Source organism: Acanthopagrus latus, chromosome 6 (assembly GCF_904848185.1).
Source record: "Acanthopagrus latus isolate v.2019 chromosome 6, fAcaLat1.1, whole genome shotgun sequence".
NCBI classification, from domain to species: Eukaryota; Metazoa; Chordata; class Actinopteri; order Spariformes; family Sparidae; genus Acanthopagrus; species Acanthopagrus latus.
Window position 1 is genome coordinate 433,501 of NC_051044.1, and position 22,222 is coordinate 455,722.

At 47.3% G+C, this 22,222-nt stretch overlaps 1 protein-coding gene across 3 annotated transcripts in view; it reads right to left on the reverse strand.

The window, feature by feature from the left end:
• The window catches only part of LOC119020742 (metabotropic glutamate receptor 7), a 187,139-nt gene that overhangs the window by 4,532 nt on the left and 160,385 nt on the right, over nt 1-22,222 (reverse strand). Inside the window, exons 9-10 of one of the 3 annotated variants that reach the window (XM_037100315.1) lie at nt 4,474-4,720; nt 2,735-2,757 (exon numbers count right to left, since the gene is read on the reverse strand). In XM_037100315.1, coding sequence (XP_036956210.1) covers nt 2,753-2,757; nt 4,474-4,720 — 252 coding nt within the window. In that variant the 3' untranslated portion in view covers nt 2,735-2,752. Of the gene's footprint in view, nt 1-2,734; nt 2,758-4,473; nt 4,721-19,763; nt 20,284-22,222 lie in introns of those variants that run through there. The other 2 variants (XM_037100314.1, XM_037100313.1) reach the window with 2 other exon arrangements.

Genomic DNA, 22,222 nt, shown 5'->3' on the forward strand with positions numbered 1-22,222 from the left:
CAAAGAACTAAACACTAATAAGCAAAAATCTAAATGATGTGTTGTTTTTTTGTTGGGAAGAAGCTCTTTAAATATGTAGAATCATTTAATATCCATTATATTTAATAATCTGCCCAGCATCAACCACATCAAAGGGATCTGGGTTTTTAGTTCTGTTTAGCATCTTAACAATACAAATCAGCTGGAATCTGCTTCTGGTTCTCTGCTGCTTCTCAGACTGTGTGTGTGACGTGCAGGTGTTGGACGGCTCATCTCCGGAGAGATGGATGGAGGAGTGCTGCTGCAGACATCCAGGAGACAGGCGCAGATTCAGAGGTTCTACTTGTGAGTGTTCTGTCTGAGTGCAGTCGAGGCTCTAAGAGTCTAAGAGATATATCGAAGTCTTTGTTGTATATGGGATCAGCTTTTAGAGAGCAGCAGAGAGGATCTATGAGAGTCGAATCAGAGAGATGTGAAGAGTGACTGAAGCCAGAAGACCAGCGAGAGACAGAAGTCATGTTGTGGAGGAATCAGCTGAAGGAGCAGAGAGGAGGCAGCAGGAGAGAGGAGGGGGAGGGGGGAGGAGGGGGAGGAGGGGGGAGGAGGGGGAGGCAGCAGGAGAGAGGAGAGGGAGGAGTGGGGAGGAGGGGGAGGCAACAGGTGGGAGGAGGGGGAGGCAACCGGTGGGAGGAGGGGGGAGGGGGGGTAGGCAGCAGGTGGGAGGAGGGGGAGGAGGGGGAGGCAGCAGGTGGGAGGAGGGGGGAGGAGGGGGGAAGAGGGGGGAGGCAGCAGGTGAGAGGAGGGGGGGGGAGAGGAGTGGGGAGGAGGGGGAGGAGTGGGGAGGAGGGGGAGGCAGCAGGTGGGAGGAGGGGGAGGAGGGGGAGGCAGCAGGTGGGAGGAGGGGGAGGGGGGGAGGAGTGGGGAGGAGGGGGAGGAGTGGGGAGGAGGGGGAGGCAGCAGGTGGGAGGAGGGGGAGGCAGAAGGGGGGAGGAGGGGGAGGCAACAGGTGGGAGGAGGGGGAGGAGGGGGAGGCAGCAGGTGAGAGGAGGGGGGAGGGGGGGGAGGCAGCAGGTGGGAGGAGAGGGAGGAGTGGGGAGGAGGGGGAGGCAACAGGTGGGAGGAGGGGGAGGAGGGGGAGGCAGCAGGTGAGAGGAGGGGGGAGGGGGGGGTGCAGCAGGTGGGAGGAGGGGGAGGAGGGGGAGGCAGCAGGTGGGAGGAGGGGGGAGGAGGGGGGAAGAGGGGGGAGGCAGCAGGTGAGAGGAGGGGGAGGGGGAGAGGAGTGGGGAGGAGGGGGAGGAGTGGGGAGGAGGGGGAGGCAGCAGGTGGGAGGAGGGGGAGGCAGAAGGGGGGAGGAGGGGGAGGAGTGGGGAGGAGGGGGAGGGAGCAGGTGAGAGGAGGCCAGATTAAAAAGAGAGAGGATTTAAAAATTGAGTGACGCCAGTAAACCTGAGGCTGAACGAGTGACGGCTGCAGAAAGAGACAAATGGAGTGAGGAACGAGGAGGGAGTCGTGTGACTGGGTCGGCCCGGCCCGACAGATGGCTCTGCTGGTCTTCAGGGACCCGTGACGGAGCTGCAGTCTGCCAGCGCAGCTCTGGTGCTGCTGCGTCGTCTCAACCATGAACTGACTCTGAATAGTAAAACAGACCCGGGTCCTCAGCGCCCCCCTGCTGTGCTATAACAAACAGACTGATTGATGAGTCGTGATCATCAACACACGGAACCAGAGGAGCTCCACAGATCTCTTAACCCCCGTATGAAGACCGTCAGTACACCAACAGATCATTTCTAATGTCCGGTACCAGCAACATGAGAGACGACCCGGACTGCAGGTGTGAGTCCATCAGCTGCTGTGTAACACCGGCTCAGAGTCTGAGGACGTAACCAGCAGATGGAGCTGATTCTCCAGTCAGAGTGGTTGAACCAGTGCAGAAGAAGCTGAGGACTCAACGGGACGTCGCTAACTTCATCAGCACAAGACTGTGGAAGTCATAGAAACATTGAACTGGTGTGTAAAGAATAGTTCTGTTCTGATCAGAACAGAACTATTCTTTAGACCGAATGTCTCCTGAACTGAGGCCGATCAGCATGTGAGCAGTGAGTCCACAGCTCACACAGCATGGAGGAAACTAGACGACATCAGTGGCCACCCGTCTTTAAACTGCACTCATAGCCTAGCCGGCTAACATCTGGCTACCATGATAACAGTGAGCTCACTTCTCTCTGTATCTTCTAGTCTTCATCAGTCTTTGCTTGGCTTTGTAAAGATGCACTTTAGGCTCAGTCGACTTCCTGAGTCTGTCAGGTCGGTCACAAGTCGTACATGTAGGTAGTCTGCAGCTGAGCCCGTCTGTCCGGGACTATGATCCAGATTTAAAGGATTCTCCAGCACGCCACACGCACAGTTTATACCCAACGAGTGTTGGAGCGGAGCGATAAAACCGGAGGTCTCGTAGGTCAAACCGATTGTTAAAGTGCCGCCAGAATAGCAAAGGGAGGTGGACTATAGGTCTGCTGCTCCGACAGGCCTGTGATGCTCTCGTGTCAACGTTAGGAGGCAACAGAGAGGCTGCGATAAAGAGCTGTGGAGTAAAACTGGACATACCTGCACACCCTCCTCCCTCCCTCCCTTTATCTCTCTCTCTCTCTCTCTCTCTCTCTCTCTCTCTCTCTCTGGACCATCCTTCTCTCCTCCAGAAGAACATGGATCAAGGTCAGGACAGCAAAGCAGAAGAAGAAGATTAATTTGCTCTTACCTCTGATAAATTATGAAATTAGCCTGTCAGGGGGAGAAAAACATTATTTGGTGAGTTGTCCCTGAGAGCCCCAGAGGGAGTCCCACTGCGAGGCGGTAATACGATCACAGCAGTGAGTCATTTCAATTTCTGCACGCCTTTTTTCTGAGAGCAGTCACGATGGAGCTATTTAAAATAAAAAAAGAAATCACAGCTCTGATTTCCTGCGGAGGAGAACAACTTCTGACATTTTCCTTTTTCAAAGATGTTTTTGCACGTTTAATGTTTGTTATGGAAATTTAGCATGAAGAATGAAAAAGATCAGCTCTGAAGCGTTGCAGAGTTAAAGATGACATTCACCAGAAACACTGACTCACACGAGAGAAGCGGATCAGATCCTGTTCGCCCAGCAGAGACACGAGCATGCAGACGGCGTCTACGTGACGTATGAGGACGTCACAGTGTTTAACTGAGCGTTCAGGTTTCTCTGAGCTCATTAGTACGACGGATCATCCGATCATGAAGCCTTCTGAAGGTCACACATGTAGATTAAACATGGACATTAATGTAAACACAGTGACTAACAACACGTGTTAGAATGAGTCTCACTCACTCATCAGCATAAAACCACATCCAGTAGGGGTGTAAAGATTCACAGATACAAATCGGTGTCTATGTTTAACGTTAAAGATGCAACTACATTGATACGTGGACCCTTGTATCGTTATAAATCTACCATTAACTGGTTGATGGCCAAATTCTAAAGTTATATATCGGTCGACTGAAGCTTTGCTGCTAATTCTGCAGAACATCTTTCAACTATCGTAAAAGGTTAAAGGTCAACACAAGATTCTTGAGAGAGTAACGTTAGCGTATCTGAGGAAAATACCACAAGACCAACATCAACAACATGTCCGACAACTCTGACACTGTTTACAATGCACCAGCTGATCTGAAATCTAAAGTTTGGAAGAGATTTGGATTTTATAAGAAGGAGGTACGTTTGGACAGAAGTCTGTCCATATGTCAGGTCTGTAGGACAGCTAGTAAGTACAGCGGTAGCACGACCACCTGGTGAGACAGCATGGAGAAAACTGTGAGTCTGTGGATGCTAACATTAGCAACATTACAGCTAACACAAGCAAGAACACGCAAGACAATGACACAACTCGGCGAGGTCCAAGGTCACCACCCTTAATATCCAAAATCTTAGATCATATGATCTCAACAATGATATATTGATTAATGCCCAATCCTAGCAGAGAGTTATGTTTCCAGTCTTTAGGCTAAGCTAAGCTAACCAGCTGCTGGTCCTAGCAAACATCATGTGCGGACGGTGTGACACACAGAAACAACATGGCGGCTTCCTCAGCTGGATCCAGAGTGTGTTGATGCGGCTGACGGCAGCACCGGTTATCTTTTCTGGTAAATATGAGTTAAACTCTTTGAACTTCTCATTTTAAAGGAAATCAGAGCTGATTAATCTTTCTCACCCTTCAAAAAACAGCCGACCACATTACAACCCAGCCGGTCCAGGAGGTGAGAAACCGGCCCGGTTGGATGAATAAAATAATAACATGCTTTATTACGTTTCAATTGATTTCAGGTGCAGTTTTCCACCTAATTTAACACAGTCTATATGTTACTGCAGGAACTGTGAGGAGCTGAATAACACAATTATTCTTTCATTTTCACATTCATCATGAAAATCACAGAATTCTCTGTTTGACTGGCTGATGGCGGGCCGGGTCAGAACTTACTGTTGGGGTCGACGTTCTCGCACAGCTCTGTCTTGGCCTCTCCGTTGGGTCTGTCGCTGGCCTTGTGGGAGAGTCGGGATGACATGGTGGCGGCCGTGACGACGGCTTTGAAGGAGCGTTTCCTCTTCTGCACGTTGAGCTCCGGGTGGAAGATGATGACGTAGACTTTGGGCATGTAGAGCATCCCGAGGGCCACGGACGCACTCAGGTTCATGGAGATGGTCAGTGTGGTCGTCTGGATGTACAGCTGAGGACAGAACACAGGGGACAGTTAGCAGGATGACAAGCGCAGTGAGGCTGATGTAGTTGGTCCAGGTGTGGCTGTGGAGAGAACTGAACTGCTGCTTTACGGATTGTTTTGGTCTTGACGGAGGGAGAAGACTTTCGTAATGTCGGTTCAAACTCTAAAACATCGACTGAAACATCAACTAGAACACTCTATACTCTCATAAGCTTACATACATTCAGAACTCTTTTTGAAACCAGTCATTCTTCACCTCCCAGACCCGAAGGCCCGGTCCACATTGTACTCAGCTGCTGGTTCTGAATAAAAGCTGCTGAGCGATTCAGGACACAGAACCAAACCCTTGACACTTTTTATGAGCTGCTGAAGGATTGTTCTTTATCATCCTGTGTGATCCGGTCCCGACCCGCAGCCACAGCACAGAACAACTGTGGACGGCTGGGCCGAAGCATAAATGTTTAATGCACTGTGTATATTGCAGCTGCAGCCGGAGCCGGGCCCTCTGAACCCAATAGAGCTGGTGTCGGCCCGGGATGAATGCATAAAGAAGCTGGGCTGAGCTGTGATGGGCTCCCCAGAGCGGGTTTCTAGAGTTCAGCCCGACTGTCTTTATGTGTTATGGCCCGGCTGTCACAGTCTGATGGACGCCACTTACAGCGAGGAGAGCAGCGGCGAGCAGGACGAAGACGAGGAAGACGAAGACGAGGAAGACGAAGATGATGATGATGATGATGATGATGATATTAAAGAAAGCAGTTTCACTTCTTTGCAGAATTAAATCACCATTTTCTCACCACATACATCACCTGTCTGTCTCTGTGGTCACCTGTCTGTCACCTGTCTGTCTCTGTGGTCACCTGTCTGTCTCTGTGGTCACCTGTCTGTCTCTGTGGTCACCTGTCTGTCTCTGTGGACACCTGTCTGTCTCTGTGGTCACCTGTCTGTCACCTGTCTGTCTCTGTGGACACCTGTCTGTCTCTGTGGTCACCTGTCTGTCTCTGTGGACACCTGTCGTGATGGAAACGAACCTTCTGCCAGACCGATCTGTCTCCACAGAGGCAGGAGGGGTTTCATTGGCTGACTGTAGTCACATCTGTGACATCATCAAAGCGTGAGGAGCGTTTGTGAGTCAAATCGTCCCAGCTGGCCGCCGCGGCGTGGGCGCAGACAGAGTCCATTAATTAGACCTCCCTGGGATCCTAAACGTGGGGAGGCCTCGTTATGACTGTGTGACAGATCGCAGCAGTGTGGGAGGAGAAACACTGAGGCCCGGTTTGTTTGCAGCACCCTGGGAAAGTGGGTCAAAGTTGATGTTTATCTCATCAGAGACAGATCCACACCGACGAACCAGAACAAACAGGTTCTGTTCAGATTCAGCTGTCAGCACGCGTCTCCTCAGTCGCTCCTCCTCCAGCTTCAGGTCTTCTGTATTCGTGTCGCACTGATTTCTTTGTCCTGTTCTTTGTTTTGGGTTGATTTCAAACAGATAAGTTGTGAAACAGTTTGAGATTCAGACGAGCGACAGAGAGTCTGTGTTCATCCGGACGCAAACAGTCACAACATGGATGTGAGGACACAATCTGACAGCAGCGGGAGCATAACGACGTGTCGGCTCAGCTGCAGCGCACATATAAAACTAATATCACCGACAAAAGAGAGAAAACTGCCTGTTTCCTGCAGAAACACTTTAATTTGGTGTCTCACGACAAACAATGTGATTTGTTTGCTCACCTCGTCTGTTCTGTCAGGTTCCACATTAGTGCTGATTATTAGCTTTAGTTTAATCTGACAGGAAACTGAGAGGGGAGGACAGACCAGGTAAGGTAACGTGAAGGTAGAAGAAGAGAAGAAGAAGAAGGAAGGTGATGCAGTGGAGTGGAGCAGCAGCCAGATGTGGAAAATATGAAAATATTCAGCTGCTGTGAGTCGTGTTGTGACTGAAGCTGCTTTCACGTGAGTAACGGCTCTTCTTCTCCACTGGAAAGTCACGATGTGATGTAACTGGACGCTGAAGGTGGGAAGTAACTCAGTAACTCAGTACCGAAGTAACAAGGTAACGAAGTAACTAAGTACAAATCCTGAGTTCTGTGCTTCAGTAGAACAGCAGGAAATGACGCGTGTTGTCTGGAACATGTGGTCGTATCTGAACGTATCGCGGGATCACAGAGGTCCACATGTTGTTCTGGACACTGGGCGGATCAAACCATCACCATCAGTTCATGTGATTCCTGTGGTCGGTCCAACAGAACTCCCTTCTGATCAGCTGTGCTCTGTCTGCTGACCCGACTGTTGGTTCTGTAACTGTGGTGTCTGAATGCTGTCTGACAGGTTAATGAGGATGATTTGACGTATCTGTTGGGGTCACATGGATCTCATACAGCTGCCTCCTGCTGTAAGAACAGAACCGCTGTGAGACGGGTCAGCAGCTGAGCGTGATTCTGTTATTTTACAGCTCAGTGAGTCGCAGATTTATGATTTACATAAAGGAACCTGCGTTCACCGACCTACATACACACTGCTGTAACGCTCCTGTGTGCAGATACATGTGTGGGTCAGACAGAACCAGAATATTATGTTACAGATTCAAACACAGCCTGAGATAAATGAGGTGGATCATCGGAGAGACGGAGCGCTGAATGATGTCTTTACTCCAGAGTTACAGATTTAAATCAACTCTGTACTTTACATGAAACACAGAAACATTCTGATTAACAAGCTGCGTCGCTCTCACTGTCCTCTCTCTATCGCCTCCTCTTCCTCCTCCTCCTCCTCCTCCTCTTCCTCCTCCTCCTCCTGTTCCTCCTCTTCCTCCTCCTCCTCCTCCTCCTCCTCCTCCTCCTCCTCCTGTTCCTCCTCTTCCTCCTCCTCCTCCTCTTCCTCCTCCTCCTTCTCCTCCTCTCTTTTCATTCAGGCTCAGAAAACTATTTACGTTCCTCTCAGTCGATGAAACTTACAGTGAAATACATCTTCACAGTTGTCTGTGAGGTAAACTTCAGTACTTCTATTCATGTATTTTATATTTATATGTAAATATGTGACCTAATAACTAAAACCAACTATTGTTATATATATATATATATATCAACGTCCTCCGTCCTCAAACTCTTCAACATGTCTTCTTTCTGTTTCTTTGCCTCTCTGGAGATTTCACAGTAAACAGCCTGTAAACTGAGTCAGACCGTCACGCCGGACGGCTCCGTCTGATATTAGATTTAACACAGACACACTGTGGACTCAGTCTAACATCTCTGACATTAAACTCTTTATAAAGACATTTCTTTGAGGTTGGTACTGACAGGAGTGGGTCCATGAATTCATATGTCCCACTACTTTAACGTGTTCACTGGGGGGCGATGCAATGGCTGCCGTCAGCTCTTAATTGTGCTCTGAGTGTCTTCCCTGATGGTACTAACTGTATCCACCCAGCAGAGAGCAGGTCCCTGAAGGCCTCACGGGCCGCGCAGGTTGTCTCCACAGGCTCTCACTGAAAAATAACTCCTGTCCCCGTGAAGAGCTTCGTCCTCCTGCTCGGGCCTCTGAGGCCGAGGACGGTCGTCCCCTCAGGACCTCTGTGGCCCCTCGTTAAGATTATTCAAGTCTAATTAACGTCCCAGAGGACGCAGCCTGGTACTGTCAGGGTGAACACCAGGGTGTTTAGATTTATTACCGCCATTTATTCAACTCTAACAGCTCCACTCTTACACCACTACCTTCTTCTATTCCTCTGGCAAATAATAGGAAGACTTTATACCAAGTCAAGGACGGCCGTGGTTTAATAGAGCCGTCTGATCCGACAGACTTTAAGAGTCTCTAAACAGCTGCAGGACTCCTTCATCATAAAGTATAAAACAGAGATATTCTGTTGTTGGAGTACTTTGTGTAACGAGAGCTGAAGTGCTGCTGCCGGCAGATAAATGTTGTCAGTGTGGATCCTCAGTTCATCCATAGTGTGCTCAGAGTCCTCATCAACAGGGACAGAATAACAGCCAGAGTGGAACTCGGTAGAGTGCATACCTCCACCAAGGCACAACGGCCCCCTTTAATCTGTGTCGCCTCGTGTCAGTCTGAATATGAAACCAGCGATAACTCAGCAGATCAACCCAGCCCATCCACAGGCCTCTGCACGGATCTGATGGGAGGAAATATACGAGCAGGACGGAGCCAATAAAACTGTTAGGAAGAGAAAGTCGTGACGGAGGGAAAAGTGTTAAAGAAAGACGAATGAGAGGAGAGTGATATAAAGAGAAAGAGGAGGAGGTGAAAGGATGACAGGGCTGAGATAAGCAGAGAGTTGGAGGAGAGCTGCGAGGAAAGGTTAAGTGGGATGAGACAGCAGGACGGTTGTGAGTGCAGAGACAGGTGTGTTAGGAGAGCTGTAATTGATGAATGAAAGAGGGAAGAGGTGAGGAGAGGGAGAAAGGAAGAGCGGAGGAGAGGTTGGAAAGTTTTTAAGACAGCAGTAGAAGATTGATGGCGGAGCCATGGAGTGTCTTTTATGATAAGAAAAGATGTTTGAGAGAAACAGAGAGAGTTGAGGGAGATGGATGACAGAAGAGGAGGAGGAGGAAGAAGAGGAGGTGAAGAAGGCTTCAACTCAAAGACGAGTGCTGGAGAGTCCGAGTGGGCAGAGAGAGGAGACGACACCAGATTTAAGTCCATCAGTCCATAATGTGAGAGCGTGACAGGAAGTGAGCACTGATGTCATCACAGCTCAGCCGAAAGACTCAGTGTTGGTCCTGGTGTCGGTCGGTCCTGCAGACCTCCAGAACCATCTGTGAACCCAAACTGTGTCACATCAGGCTGACGGTGGAGTTGAAGGAGTGATGGAGGTGAAGGAGGTGAAGGAGTGATGGAGTGATGGAGGTGAAGGAGTGATGGAGGTGAAGGAGTGAAGGAGTGATGGAGTGATGGAGGTGAAGGAGTGATGGAGGTGAAGGAGTGAAGGAGGTGAAGGAGTGATGGAGGTGAAGGAGTGATGGAGGTGATGGAGGTGAAGGAGTGAAGGAGTGATGGAGGTGAAGGAGTGATGGAGGTGAAGGAGTGATGGAGGTGATGGAGGTGAAGGAGTGAAGGAGTGATGGAGGTGAAGGAGTGATGGAGGTGAAGGAGTGAAGGAGTGATGGAGGTGAAGGAGTGAAGGAGTGAAGGAGTGAAGGAGGTGAAGGAGTGATGGAGGTGAAGGAGTGATGGAGTGAAGGAGTGATGGAGGTGAAGGAGTGAAGGAGGTGAAGGAGTGATGGAGGTGAAGGAGGTGAAGGAGTGATGGAGGTGAAGGAGGTGAAGGAGTGAAGGAGTGAAGGAGGTGAAGGAGGTGAAGGAGTGAAGGAGGTGAAGGAGTGATGGAAGTGAAGGAGTGAAGGAGGTGAAGGAGTGAAGGAGTGATGGAGGTGAAGGAGTGATGGAGTGATGGAGGTGAAGGAGGTGAAGGAGTGATGGAGGTGAAGGAGTGAAGGAGGTGAAGGAGGTGAAGGAGTGAAGGAGGTGAAGGAGGTGAAGGAGTGAAGGAGTGAAGGAGGTGAAGGAGTGAAGGAGTGAAGGAGTGATGGAGTGATTGAGGTGAAGGAGTGATGGAGGTGAAGGAGTGAAGGAGGTGAAGGAGTGAAGGAGGTGAAGGAGGTGAAGGAGTGATGGAGTGAAGGAGTGATGGAGGTGAAGGAGTGAAGGAGGTGAAGGAGTGATGGAGTGAAGGAGTGATGGAGTGAAGGAGGTGAAGGAGTGATGGAGTGAAGGAGTGAAGGAGGTGAAGGAGTGATGGAGTGAAGGAGTGATGGAGTGAAGGAGGTGAAGGAGTGATGGAGTGAAAGAGGTGAAGGAGTGAAGGAGGTGAAGGAGTGAAGGAGGTGAAGGAGTGATGGAGTGAAGGAGTGAAGGAGGTGAAGGAGTGATGGAGTGAAGGAGTGATGGAGTGATGGAGGTGAAGGAGTGATGGAGTGATGGACATCAGTAAATCCTCTAGTGGCAGTTAATAAAATATAATTTAAAAAAGCACATTTGCAGTAATAATATGAGAAAATACATGAAACCTAAACATTCTGTTGTTTGTATCACAGTGAAGATCAGAACAGATCAGCTGGTGCAGAGCGATGGTCCACTGGACGTCATGTAGAGCGGTATGTGTGTGTAGATGGTGTGCGTGTGTGTTTTGCTGTAAACTGAGTTTTTTTTATCTGCATTAGGTGATACAGCAGAGACACCAGAGAGTCCACCACACGTCTACCATTGTATCCTCACACACACACACACACACACACACACACAATCAATACACCTTGGTCAGAGGAAGTCGGGGTTGATGCTGACGGGCTGTTTCAGGTGATGAAACGTGTCGGCGGGTCATCAGTGTGGCAGCAGGAGCTGATCTCTCCTCTGTGCTTCAGTCTTTGTTTTATACTTTGACCGTCAGTGGGATGAAAAGTTAGATCAGACAAAAAGCTTCATATTAATTCACTGATCAAAGAACTGATTGATGGATTTATATAATTTCTGCTCAGGTGTTCTGGATGTGAGCAGGTTCTGATCTCTGAGTTCAGAGTGTCATGAGGAGGTCCGTCTACTCCGGGTTTAGAACTTTGTCTTCACCCACTGAGTCAGTAAATCCACAGGACTGATGATTATTGATCAGACATCTCAGTGTGTCGGTGTTTTGTCACAATAGAGGTCAAACATATTGTTGTGTTTTTACTGTTCAGTGTGAGTGTTTGTCAGAACCACTGAGGAATCAGAATCAGAATCATAAATCCTTTAATGTCCCACAGACGGGAAATTTGTGTGTTTAAAGATATTTAAACATATTGAGACCAGCACCAGTCTGCATCCTGCCAGCTGGGCCTGTTTGACACCGTGTGATTTCAAATCATTGCTTGTTCTCTTGGTCAGATCGGGTCGAACATACAGCAGCTCGGATCTAAAGAAAGAATACAGTTCTGGATGTGTACGCGACCTCTCTGCAGTCAGCGTCTGTGTTGGTGAGCAGCTGGAGATCGATGGTGTCAGAAGTTGACTTTGGAGTGACTCCTGCTGCAGACAGACGCCTCGGTGTGAAAAGGTCTCTGTCTGTCTGTCTGTCTGCTCGTCTTCGTCTCTCCCTTCATGTCTTCACTCTTCCATCAGTGTCTGCTCTGCACTTAGCCGCCTGTTTTCGCCCTGTTTTCTTTCTTCTTAAGCTACAATCTCCTGCTCTTGGATTCACAGCCGGGTGTCGACGGTACTGTAAGTCCTGGATCCTCTGCTGCATCCTGCTCTGTATTTTTACACTTCCTGTTTCATTAGCCCCATCCACATGGGCGTTTGGGTGCGGCTTGAGTATGGCAATTCCCCACCTCCATCTCAGTGTGAATCTCTTGGAGGTGGCGAGGGGTGAAATTTCATTCCGGCCCTGATCTGCCTCTGGAGGTGGATCAGGGCCGTATTATTGCAGAACAGAACCAGTGTGAACAGATAAGCTGGCGGTGTGTGTTGAGGGCGTGTCGACCGGACGGTCAGTTAACTGCACAGGTCCTTCACTCAGCTAAATACAGAGAAACGTCCCATAATGCCAATGACCAAACAACAGTAATGTAGTAACTGTAACTGTCTTTGGCAAATTATTTGAGGAAAACAAATACCGCAGCAGTACGTGGAGAAGCATCCGTCCACGTAGATGCTTCACTCTGTGTGAATCACCATCAGTGGAGAACTGGAGAACTGCCGCTCTGGTGTTACGCGTCTTCTCCAGTGTGAATTGAGCTGCTGTGGCTCCAAACTATCTGCCGCTCATCATCGTTCTTCAGACATGAAAAACAAGAAAGCTGTCGAACAGTTTAAAGAACGTGGCGTGTGGGAGTCTATTACTGCCACGTGTCAGAGTTGACCACCTCCCTCACATCAGTCTCATCTGTGCTGCTCGTTGCCCCTCCGTCACCCCCGACTGATTCAGTGGGTGAAGTAGTTTGTAACAGAAACATCCTGAGAACACAGAGACGAGCAGACGGACTGTCAGACTGTCCACACTGAGTAATGACAGCTGGGCCCAACACCGGGTCAGGGTCCTCACCTGGGCTCTGATAATAAGAACCACCTCAGACCACAGCTGCAGTGTGTGTATCTGTGTGTGTGTGTGTGTGTGTTCAGTACGGTGGCCCTGAGAGGTCAACACACTATGTAAAAAGATAGTGTCATGTCATAAGACGAGCATGCAGACATGTGAGAGATGTTTTATGTGAATGTCTTTAAAGTCTCACTTCTCTCTGAATGATAATCCAGTGATCAGGTGAATTGATCATGAGCTCATTAATAATGTGAGTGTGAAGAGAAACATTTCAGCACAAAGTAACTTCCATCACTCCTGTTCAGAATGAAGTCAGAGCTCTGACCACGACTGGAGACGAGAAGCAGACTGAGAGGATGAACTCACAGCTAACATCAGCGTGCTAACCAGCTAGCAGCTAATCAATTATTATTAATCAGCTTTTGAAAAGGGAAACATTCTGATGTCAGCTTATCTAAACTGTGTTTAACAGCAGAGAAAACCTCTTAAACGTTGTTTGTTCAACTACATATTTTATGACTTTACTAAAGTGACTCAAACATTAGAAAAAGGGAAATATTGCCTGTATTCATATTTCCATGGAAGCTGTTCACCACCTGGTACAAAGACTGTGTTTGGGCTGAAACAGTCAGTTACAGACTAGACACACACACACACACACACACACACACACACACACACACACACAGGTGCAGGTGCAGGTGCAGGTGCACCGTCACCTTTCCACGACCCCATACACAACTTTCAGAGATCAATGTTCAGACAGTTTCAGTCAGAACCATCAAAGTGTTGTTTACTAACACTTGTACGTTCAGAGTGTAAACATGCTGCAGGTGACAGAACCCTCAGTTCTGTCTGTGCTGCACAACACAGGTCTGATCATCATCAGTTCTCAAGATATTCTGGACCGAGCAGACGGGCGGCGCCGTCCACACAGCAGTGAAACTGGAGATGTTTCTTGTGGGACTGAAGTCATAAAACATGAGCGAGGAGGAGACAACAAACAGGAAGTGATGACAAGCAGGGAGCGAGGAGGAGGAGGAGGAGGAGGAGGAGGAGGAGGAGGAGGAGAGGCAGGTGGAGAACACAAACATTAATGGATGCTATAAAACGCATGCTGCATAAAGAAATGATATTAGCATTGCAAATATGATCCTCCTCCTCCTCTGAGTACCACTGGATCTACCTGGTTACATTCAGTTAAATCACGTCGGACTCTGGCAGTTTAAGCCGTAATAAGAAGAACAGCCTCTGCTGGTTGACCTTGGCATGTTGCATAAGGAGATGTACGACTCTCCCGGGAGATGAGATATTCTGAGGGTTGAAGAAAACACTTTTCCTCTGCAGATTTATTCATGACGCTCCAACATATCACAGTCGATCCTGTCTTTACATCTCTATGCATGAGACGGACCCACAAACACATGCAGGGCATCACAGAAAGAAAGAAGTCCCCATTCAAACCCGCCGCTGACGATGACGACCACTTCCTGTTTACATACAGACGAGTGGCTGGCGTGACATGACGGCAGCAGGAAGAGAGTCAGACGCCTCAGTGTTCATGAGCTGCAACCAGCAAGTCTGAGGTGCAGGTAGAGAGCCAGCAGCATGCAGCTAGTTAGCCTCAACCAGGATTAGCTGTAGCTTAGCTTTACAGAGTGGCTTATTAACAAGGCTTTTATTGTGAAAGACTGACAGGAAGAGACAGGCTTTGATTTCACTGACAATCACAGAGGACATTATTATTATTTCATAAAACTGTCATCACAAACTAAGTGTTGTTTACTTTTATTAACCGGAGCATTCACAGAGAGCAGTGACATCACAGAAAACAGTGACATCACAGAGAGCAGTGACATCACAGAAAACAGTGACATCACAGAGAGCAGTGACATCACAGAAAACAGTGACGTCACAGAGAGCAGTGACATCACAGAAAACAGTGACATCACAGAGAGCAGTGACATCACAGAAAACAGTGACATCACAGAGAGCAGTGACATCACAGAAAACAGTGACATCACAGAGAGCAGTGACATCACAGAGAACAGTGACAACACAGAGAGCAGTGACATCACAGAGAGCAGTGACATCACAGAGAACAGTGACAACACAGAGAGCAGTGACATCACAGAGATCAGCTGTTTCCTGTCCTGCTCTCTCTGAGCTACTCTTCACTGTACAGTGACACACTGATGTGTCCATGTGCACTGTGATGTCACTGTGATGTCACTGTGATGTCACTGCAGGACTACAGGACTGTATCTATAAAGCTGACAGGACAAAGGAAACTCTGCTGAGGCAAACGAATTAATCTTTTATCTTTATCGTATCAGGAGGACGGATCATCTCTGAACCTGGACTCTCGCGGTTCTGGTTGTGTGGGAGGACACTGATCTCATCCTGCCAGCGTGTCAGTTACAACCTACACATTTTATCATATAATCACAGTGACATCGACCCGTCCGTCTCCTGGAGGTGTGTTTCTACAACATCAGGGCTTCACTGGACCTTTCAGCGGTTCTGTTTAAGTGCTAGGTTCGGGTCGGATCATCATCTTGGTTGAATATTCATAGTTTACTGTGACAAATGTGTTTATTAACGTTTAACAAACACACTGACTGTCTCAGACTTTAAGCTCTCAGCTAACTGAAGTCATAAAACTGAGCAGAAAGGTTTAGTTTAGTCTTGGTTCAGGGAAACACGAGAGCAATAAACGGAGTGAACTTGAGATTCTGTTGATCTGAGGGAGGATTCTGGGTCTCAGCTGTGTGAGGCTGATAAACACATCTCACCTTTTCTATTGTACTGTCGGCGCCGCGAGCCGCTCGGGACCCTCAGCACTAAATCCTGAATGGGTCTGCCACCACAGTCACATCAGAGAGTACACACAATACACCTCTGTTACATTTAGATACAGCAAATCCCTTTTCAGGGTAAAGCAAACAGCTTTTATCAGTGTGAGAATGGAGCCTGTTAAGCACACAGAGCTAATCCCTTTAGCATTATTGGATATTACAGCAGCTGCACTGAAGCACGCAGACACTTTGTGTTTGTGTTCGACTTAAAAAGTTGAGTTTTGTACAGAAAATAATGTTCAGGAAACTTCAGGAGGAACATTAAAAATGTCTGAGCGGCTGATGGAGGATGAAACATACGTATGTGCAGTATGTGAGCGAACAGATAATGAGACTGTGAGTGATTCTGATCTTCAGTAACTCACAGCTCCTGTCTCAAACGAAGCAGAGACACATGTTGTGTCAGATAATGACGCAATAACTCAGCTGGACAGATGAACCGCGCGGGACTCAGACCAGAACAAACATTATTTATTTCTGTAAATTCATGTCTGCTGTTGTTCTGTCACGTCATTCAGACTTCTCACCGGAGTGATTATCTCATATCAGGGTTACTGTTTATAATAAGGAGCTAACGAGCCACATGTCAGGTCACTCACACTAACATGCTCGCTAACGTTACCCGCCTGAGACGACTGTGATTGGTTCACTGCAAAAACTCAAAATCTTAACCAAGTTAATTTGTCTTGTCTCCCCAGAGTATCTCATCAGACTTAACGTAGAGATTTAATCCACATCACAGAGGACGCAGCCTGTCAGGATGGAGGACATGTAGAGATGTTCTGATGACGCGAGCAGCCAGAAGTTTCTCCAGCGCTGATGCCGATACTCAATCAGAACCTCTATTAAATATTACAAACATTACAAATTATTACTGGCTGTTCCAATCAAGTCCCCGAGCACACAGTCACACACAGAGCTGGTACAGAATCAGCAACAACAACAACAATAATAATGCTAATAATACTTTACTATATTTATCTAACATCTAAATCAACTTTATTATAACTCACATGACTTTCTCTACATTTGGCTTGGACATGTTTTGCTTGTGTGTGAACGTGTGTGTGTGTGTATATGTTGCTGTGTGTGTGTGTATATGTTGCTGTGTGTGTTTATGTGTGTGTGCATGTTCAGTTCATTAGTGTCAGTTTCTCTCAGTGTTGCGCTCAGATTGCGTGGGAGGATCTTCTCTTCCTTCTCTTTGTGTTTTGCTCTTCGTCTTCCTCACGCTGGCCTCTTGAACACATTGACAGCCTCCTTCACATCCTCTCCTCTCCTCCCCTCCTCTCCCCTCCTCTCCTCTCCTCTCCTCCCCTCCTCTCCTCCCCTCCTCTCCTCTCCTCTCCTCTCCTCTCCTCTCCCCTCCTCTCCTCTCCTCTCCTCTCCTCTCCTCCTCTCCCCTCCTCATCCTCCCTCCCTCCTGCCTTCATTGCATCACTCCTCCCTTTCCTTCATGTCTTCTCTCCCTCTTTTCTCCCGTCATGTCTGCTTTGCTCTCTGCTTCGCTGTCTGCCAGTGTGTGTGTTTGCATGTGTGAGTTAGGCGCTTCAGTGTGTCACGCATGTGTGTGTTTGTTTATTATGTGTGTGTTTGTTTATTGTGTGTTTGTTTATTATGTGTGTGTTTGTTTATTGTGTGTGTGTGTGTGTGTGTGTGTGTGTGTGTGTGTGTGTGTGTGTGCAGGGCGAGCAGCTTCTTCCTCTCCCCTCATCTGTATTCTGCTCGTCTCAGGCCAGGTAGGTAATGACAAGCAGCAAAGGCCAGGATGTCAGAGCTGCACTCAGCTGCTGGCTGCCTGCTGACGTCAACACACACACACAAACACACACACACACACACACACACACACACACACACACACACACACACACACACACACACACACACACACACCCATCCCTGCAGCTAACAGACTCACAAAAACATGCAGGTCTTTGCTCACTCGCTCGTTCTTTTTCTTCCCTCGGTCACTAAAGTATCTCCAACATGTGGAGGCAGGAACAACGCTGGCTGAATCTGTGTGTGTCTGTGAATGTGCAGAGAACAGAGTCACTGATCCAGGAACACAACAGCCATGTTGATTTCTTTCCTGCATGACCTGTTTCTCATTTGTATATGAGGAAAGCCTCGACAGAGTCGTGGTGCTGCTGGTCTGTGCTGTGGTTAGCAACACTTTGCTTGACAGTAGAAGTTGAGACGCTCTGGTCCTGTTGAAGAAGCTGGACAGATCTGAGGTGGACAACCACAGGGAGGGCGGCAGCCACGACACGGATCAGCTAGCTAGCGTGCTGTTTCCTACCTGTATGTTCAGTGTGTTGTCAGGTGTTGATGGCTTGGGTCATTTTGTTTTTCTCTTAATTTCTGAGGTGTGAATTACTTTTTGATGCTACGTTATGTTAGCATACACAGAAGAGTTGGAATAAAAGACGACCTCTCTCTCCACCTTCACTGCTCTTCACTCTGTCGCTGCAGGCTCGAAGGAAAAAACCTTGAAATCACCTGAAAACCTTTCAGACGCATCCTCGTCCATCCGTCCTCTTCAATCTGTGGCTCTGTTGTTCTCTGTTGTCCTCTCGGTTTCTCTTTGTCTCCCTGCCATTCTCTTCTCCTCCATCCTCTCTCTTTTATTTCCTCTCACCACAGATCCTCCTGTGCTTTCCTTCTTTTTTCTCCCCAGTCTCCCAATTTACTCCACAGAAGATCACTCTGTACTTTGCTGCTTTATCTGCAGCCTCCCTGCAGATCTCTTATCGCCTCCTGCTTTCTCTTTTATCTTCCTTTTCCTTTGCAGACTCGACTGCTCCTCGATATCAGACGACTGACCTTTACTCTCATATCCACGCGGCTTTTTAATTAGACACGTCTTCACAAACACCATCAGTTATATTCAGAATGTCTTGGTGGAATATCTGTTTTTATTTTCAAATAATGTGACTAATTCTTCGTTATGTTCTGTTATTGGAGCATTAAAGAGTTTATGATGCTAAACTATATAACTGCTGACTTCTGAACAGTCCAAAGTTCACATCCTGTCACAAAGGCCACGTCAGCAGTTCACACAGATTCTGACTGCTGATTTAAAGTCTTCCTTAGTGCTTTTTCTGCATCGTTCAGTCGCTGAAAAGAATGAAACAATTCAACCTCCATGTTCTGACGTTCTGATGTTCTGATGTTCTGATGATCTGATGTTCTGATGATCTGATGTTCTGACGTTCTGATGATCTGATGTTCTGACGTTCTGATGTTCTGACGTTCTGATGATCTGATGTTCTGATGATCTGATGTTCTGATGTTCTGATGATCTGATGATCTGATGTTCTGACGTTCTGATGATCTGATGTTCTGACGTTCTGATGATCTGACGTTCTGATGATCTGACGTTCTGATGATCTGATGTTCTGATGTTCTGATGATCTGAAGTTCTGATGATCTGATGTTCTGATGATCTGATGTTCTGATGTTCTGATGATCTGATGATCTGATGTTCTGATGATCTGAAGTTCTGATGATCTGATGTTCTGATGATCTGATGTTCTGATGATCTGACGTTCTGATGATCTGATGATCTGATGTTCTGATGATCTGATGTTCTGATGATCTGATGTTCTGATGATCTGAAGTTCTGATGATCTGAAGTTCTGATGATCTGATGTTCTGATGATCTGATGTTCTGATGATCTGACGTTCTGATGATCTGACGTTCTGATGATCTGATGTTCTGATGATCTGATGTTCTGATGATCTGAAGTTCTGATGATCTGATGATCTGAAGTTCTGATGATCTGATGTTCTGATGTTCTGATGATCTGAAGTTCTGATGATCTGATGTTCTGATGTTCTGATGTTCTGATGATCTGAAGTTCTGATGATCTGATGATCTGATGTTCTGATGTTCTCGTCCTCGTTCTCGTGACAGTGACTTCTGTTGAATCAGCTTTAAGTTGCCGTCTCACCTTCATCTGCTCTCAGCTGACGACTGATCTCAGTAACACTTAAAGAGATTCATCACCTGCATAAGTAGGTGATAATAACCAAGTAATACATTTTAAATGACCACAATAATAATTACCTCCAAATACATAAAGAAAAAAATACCCCAATATTATCAGAATCGGCTGTTTTCCAATAAGCAGTTGATAATTAGCTGCTCATTTCTTTAATTATCATTAATTAAATTACAGGAAACTTCTTCAGGTCGGTAAACTGAATTTCATAAAACATGACTTTCTTTCAGCTCTGGAACAAATCTGCTAAATGTTTTCTTTAATAGTTTGTTAATTTACAGACATCTTAGTTACAGTAAGTTTTTTACTGACAAACAGTTTAATAACCAAGAATCAGGTGAATTATTGAAGTCTCTCCTTCGTTCTGGCCACATGGTGACGTCTCACTGAAACGTCTCCTTCAGTTTCATGAGCTGCAGAAGTTGCAGAGAAACTGGTTGAAATCATCTCGCTTGTGTTTCTGCGGCTCCAAAGAGAAAGTGTCTGAAACACTTCCACTGCTTTAGTCACAGATAAACGTGAGAGTAGTTCTGATGTTCTGCTGCAGCGGGTCGGTGTTATAAGGCTGCAGGATTCCCTCCAGCCGGCGCCGACAGGCCCGTTAGGCAGCTCAGAGGCTGGGAGCTTATCGGCTGCCACTGTGGCCCGAAGCAGTTCAGGCGGACGAGAGTCTCCCTGTGGACGGGACACGAGTCCATCAGACGGGTTTACCTGAGTCCAGCTCTTAGAGAGGCTTAGTCCTGCTGACGACTGAGCCAGAGATCAGAGCCCGGAGCTCACGGTGTCGGCCGGACTCTCACCTGTGATAACGCTCAGTCCTCCTCAGGGACGAAGGACGGCAGAACCCTCCTAATCTCTGCCTCTGGCCGGGTTTACCGCTCAGAACCAGAACTTCAATCACTGACAACTTTGGCATTAAAGGATATTTGTACTTCATCAAAACCCGATTTAAATTCCCTCCGCTGGTTAACGCTGATCGAGTTCATTCATCATCAGCGTGTGTGAGCCCGATGACACTTTGTCTTTCTACACATTAGTACAGTTTGTCTGTTTGTTCGTTCTCGACTCTGACTTCAGTTTATTAAACTCGTCACAGCGTCGACTCTCAGCCAGCGACGTCCTGCAGAGTCGAACCAAGACACCAACCAACGCTTGAGCTCTTACGCTCAGTTTCTACAAGTTTCCCTTCCATTTAAAACTCTTACATTCAAATTAAAGCCCTCAAGAAAAAACAGCTCAGCCAGCAGATGAACTGAGCTTTGTGTTTTACAATCACAGACAAGTTGAAGCTGAATGATTCTTCATGATGAAACTTAAGTTTGTAAGAATCCTGACAAACAAACATCCAAAGAGCTCCAGACTCATTATTCACCTGCAGCCTGCTGGAGTTTGGCTGAAGCTTATTAAAGCTGCTCAGCAGATTGAGTTTCACACACTCATTTCATTTAGCCACAGTTCCCAAAAAAAACTGTGATAAGATGTAAAGGTCATGCAATTATGGTGAGAACCTTTAAACTTTCCAACAAGTTTCCTACAAACTTTTCTCACATTACAGCAAAATCCAGCTGCACTAATTGTGCAGCATCTTTAATAACTTGCTGTAACCCAACAACAACAACACACAACACACAACGTAACACCTGAGCAGTGCAGCTGCTGTCATTTATTAAATCCTCATGGTGTAATGATCCATCAGGAACAAGCAGCCTGAGGTGAAACAGCCATGAGATGATCTCTCTTCATGCAGCCGCTCACCAACAACACGTTACGTCTCATCTGGATTCCAGCACTTGTTAACCAGAACCGGAACATCTCGACTGCCTTTTATATCTGAGTCGTTCCACTGCAGAATGTGACTGTTGAGTTTCATATCAAAGGCTTCCTCCATCTGCACGGATGGAAATGAGATTATTCAGCGGCGGCTCGTCGGCCTCAGGCTGATGAACTGCGACACAGATCGTCACCCGTTAGGAACGATGCAGTGATGCTCTGCTCGACGTGGATCTTTGCCACATTGTGATTTGTTGGTGATTTGTAACTGAAGCGTAACAGAGAGTTACTTTGTTCTCTTGTTTTTAAAATGATTGTTGTCGTGATGATATTTCCTGCTGATCATAATCAAAGACACGAGATGAGATGACGAACAAGACTCACTGATGTCAGCTTCATCTGCTCAACTCTGTGACAGACCTGTTATCACGGGACTGACAGAGGGAGGAACAGAGTACAAATACTTAGTTACTGGAAGAGACGGGGAAGGCTGGAATGTGGAGAAAAGGCGTGTTAGTGTCTCGTATCTGCAGAGAGTTTCTGATTTTCTCTCTTTGTTGCTGCTCGGGACGCTTTACCAACCCAACATGTGACGTTTTACTCTGATACTCTGAGTCCATGTCAGAGCCTGAACTCTGTTACTGTACTGGAGGAAACAAGCTGGATCAGAGCTTCTACTTTTACTGAGTCTGTTTTTACAGAAGTACCTGAACGTCTCCTGGAGGAGAAAGGAGAGGACTGCTCTCTGTGAACTCTCCCTGAATAAATAAAGCTTTGAAAATGTTCCTGACCTTCTCCGTCGTCACTGACGGCCGCTGGCGATCGACCTCTTCAGTCAGTGTGA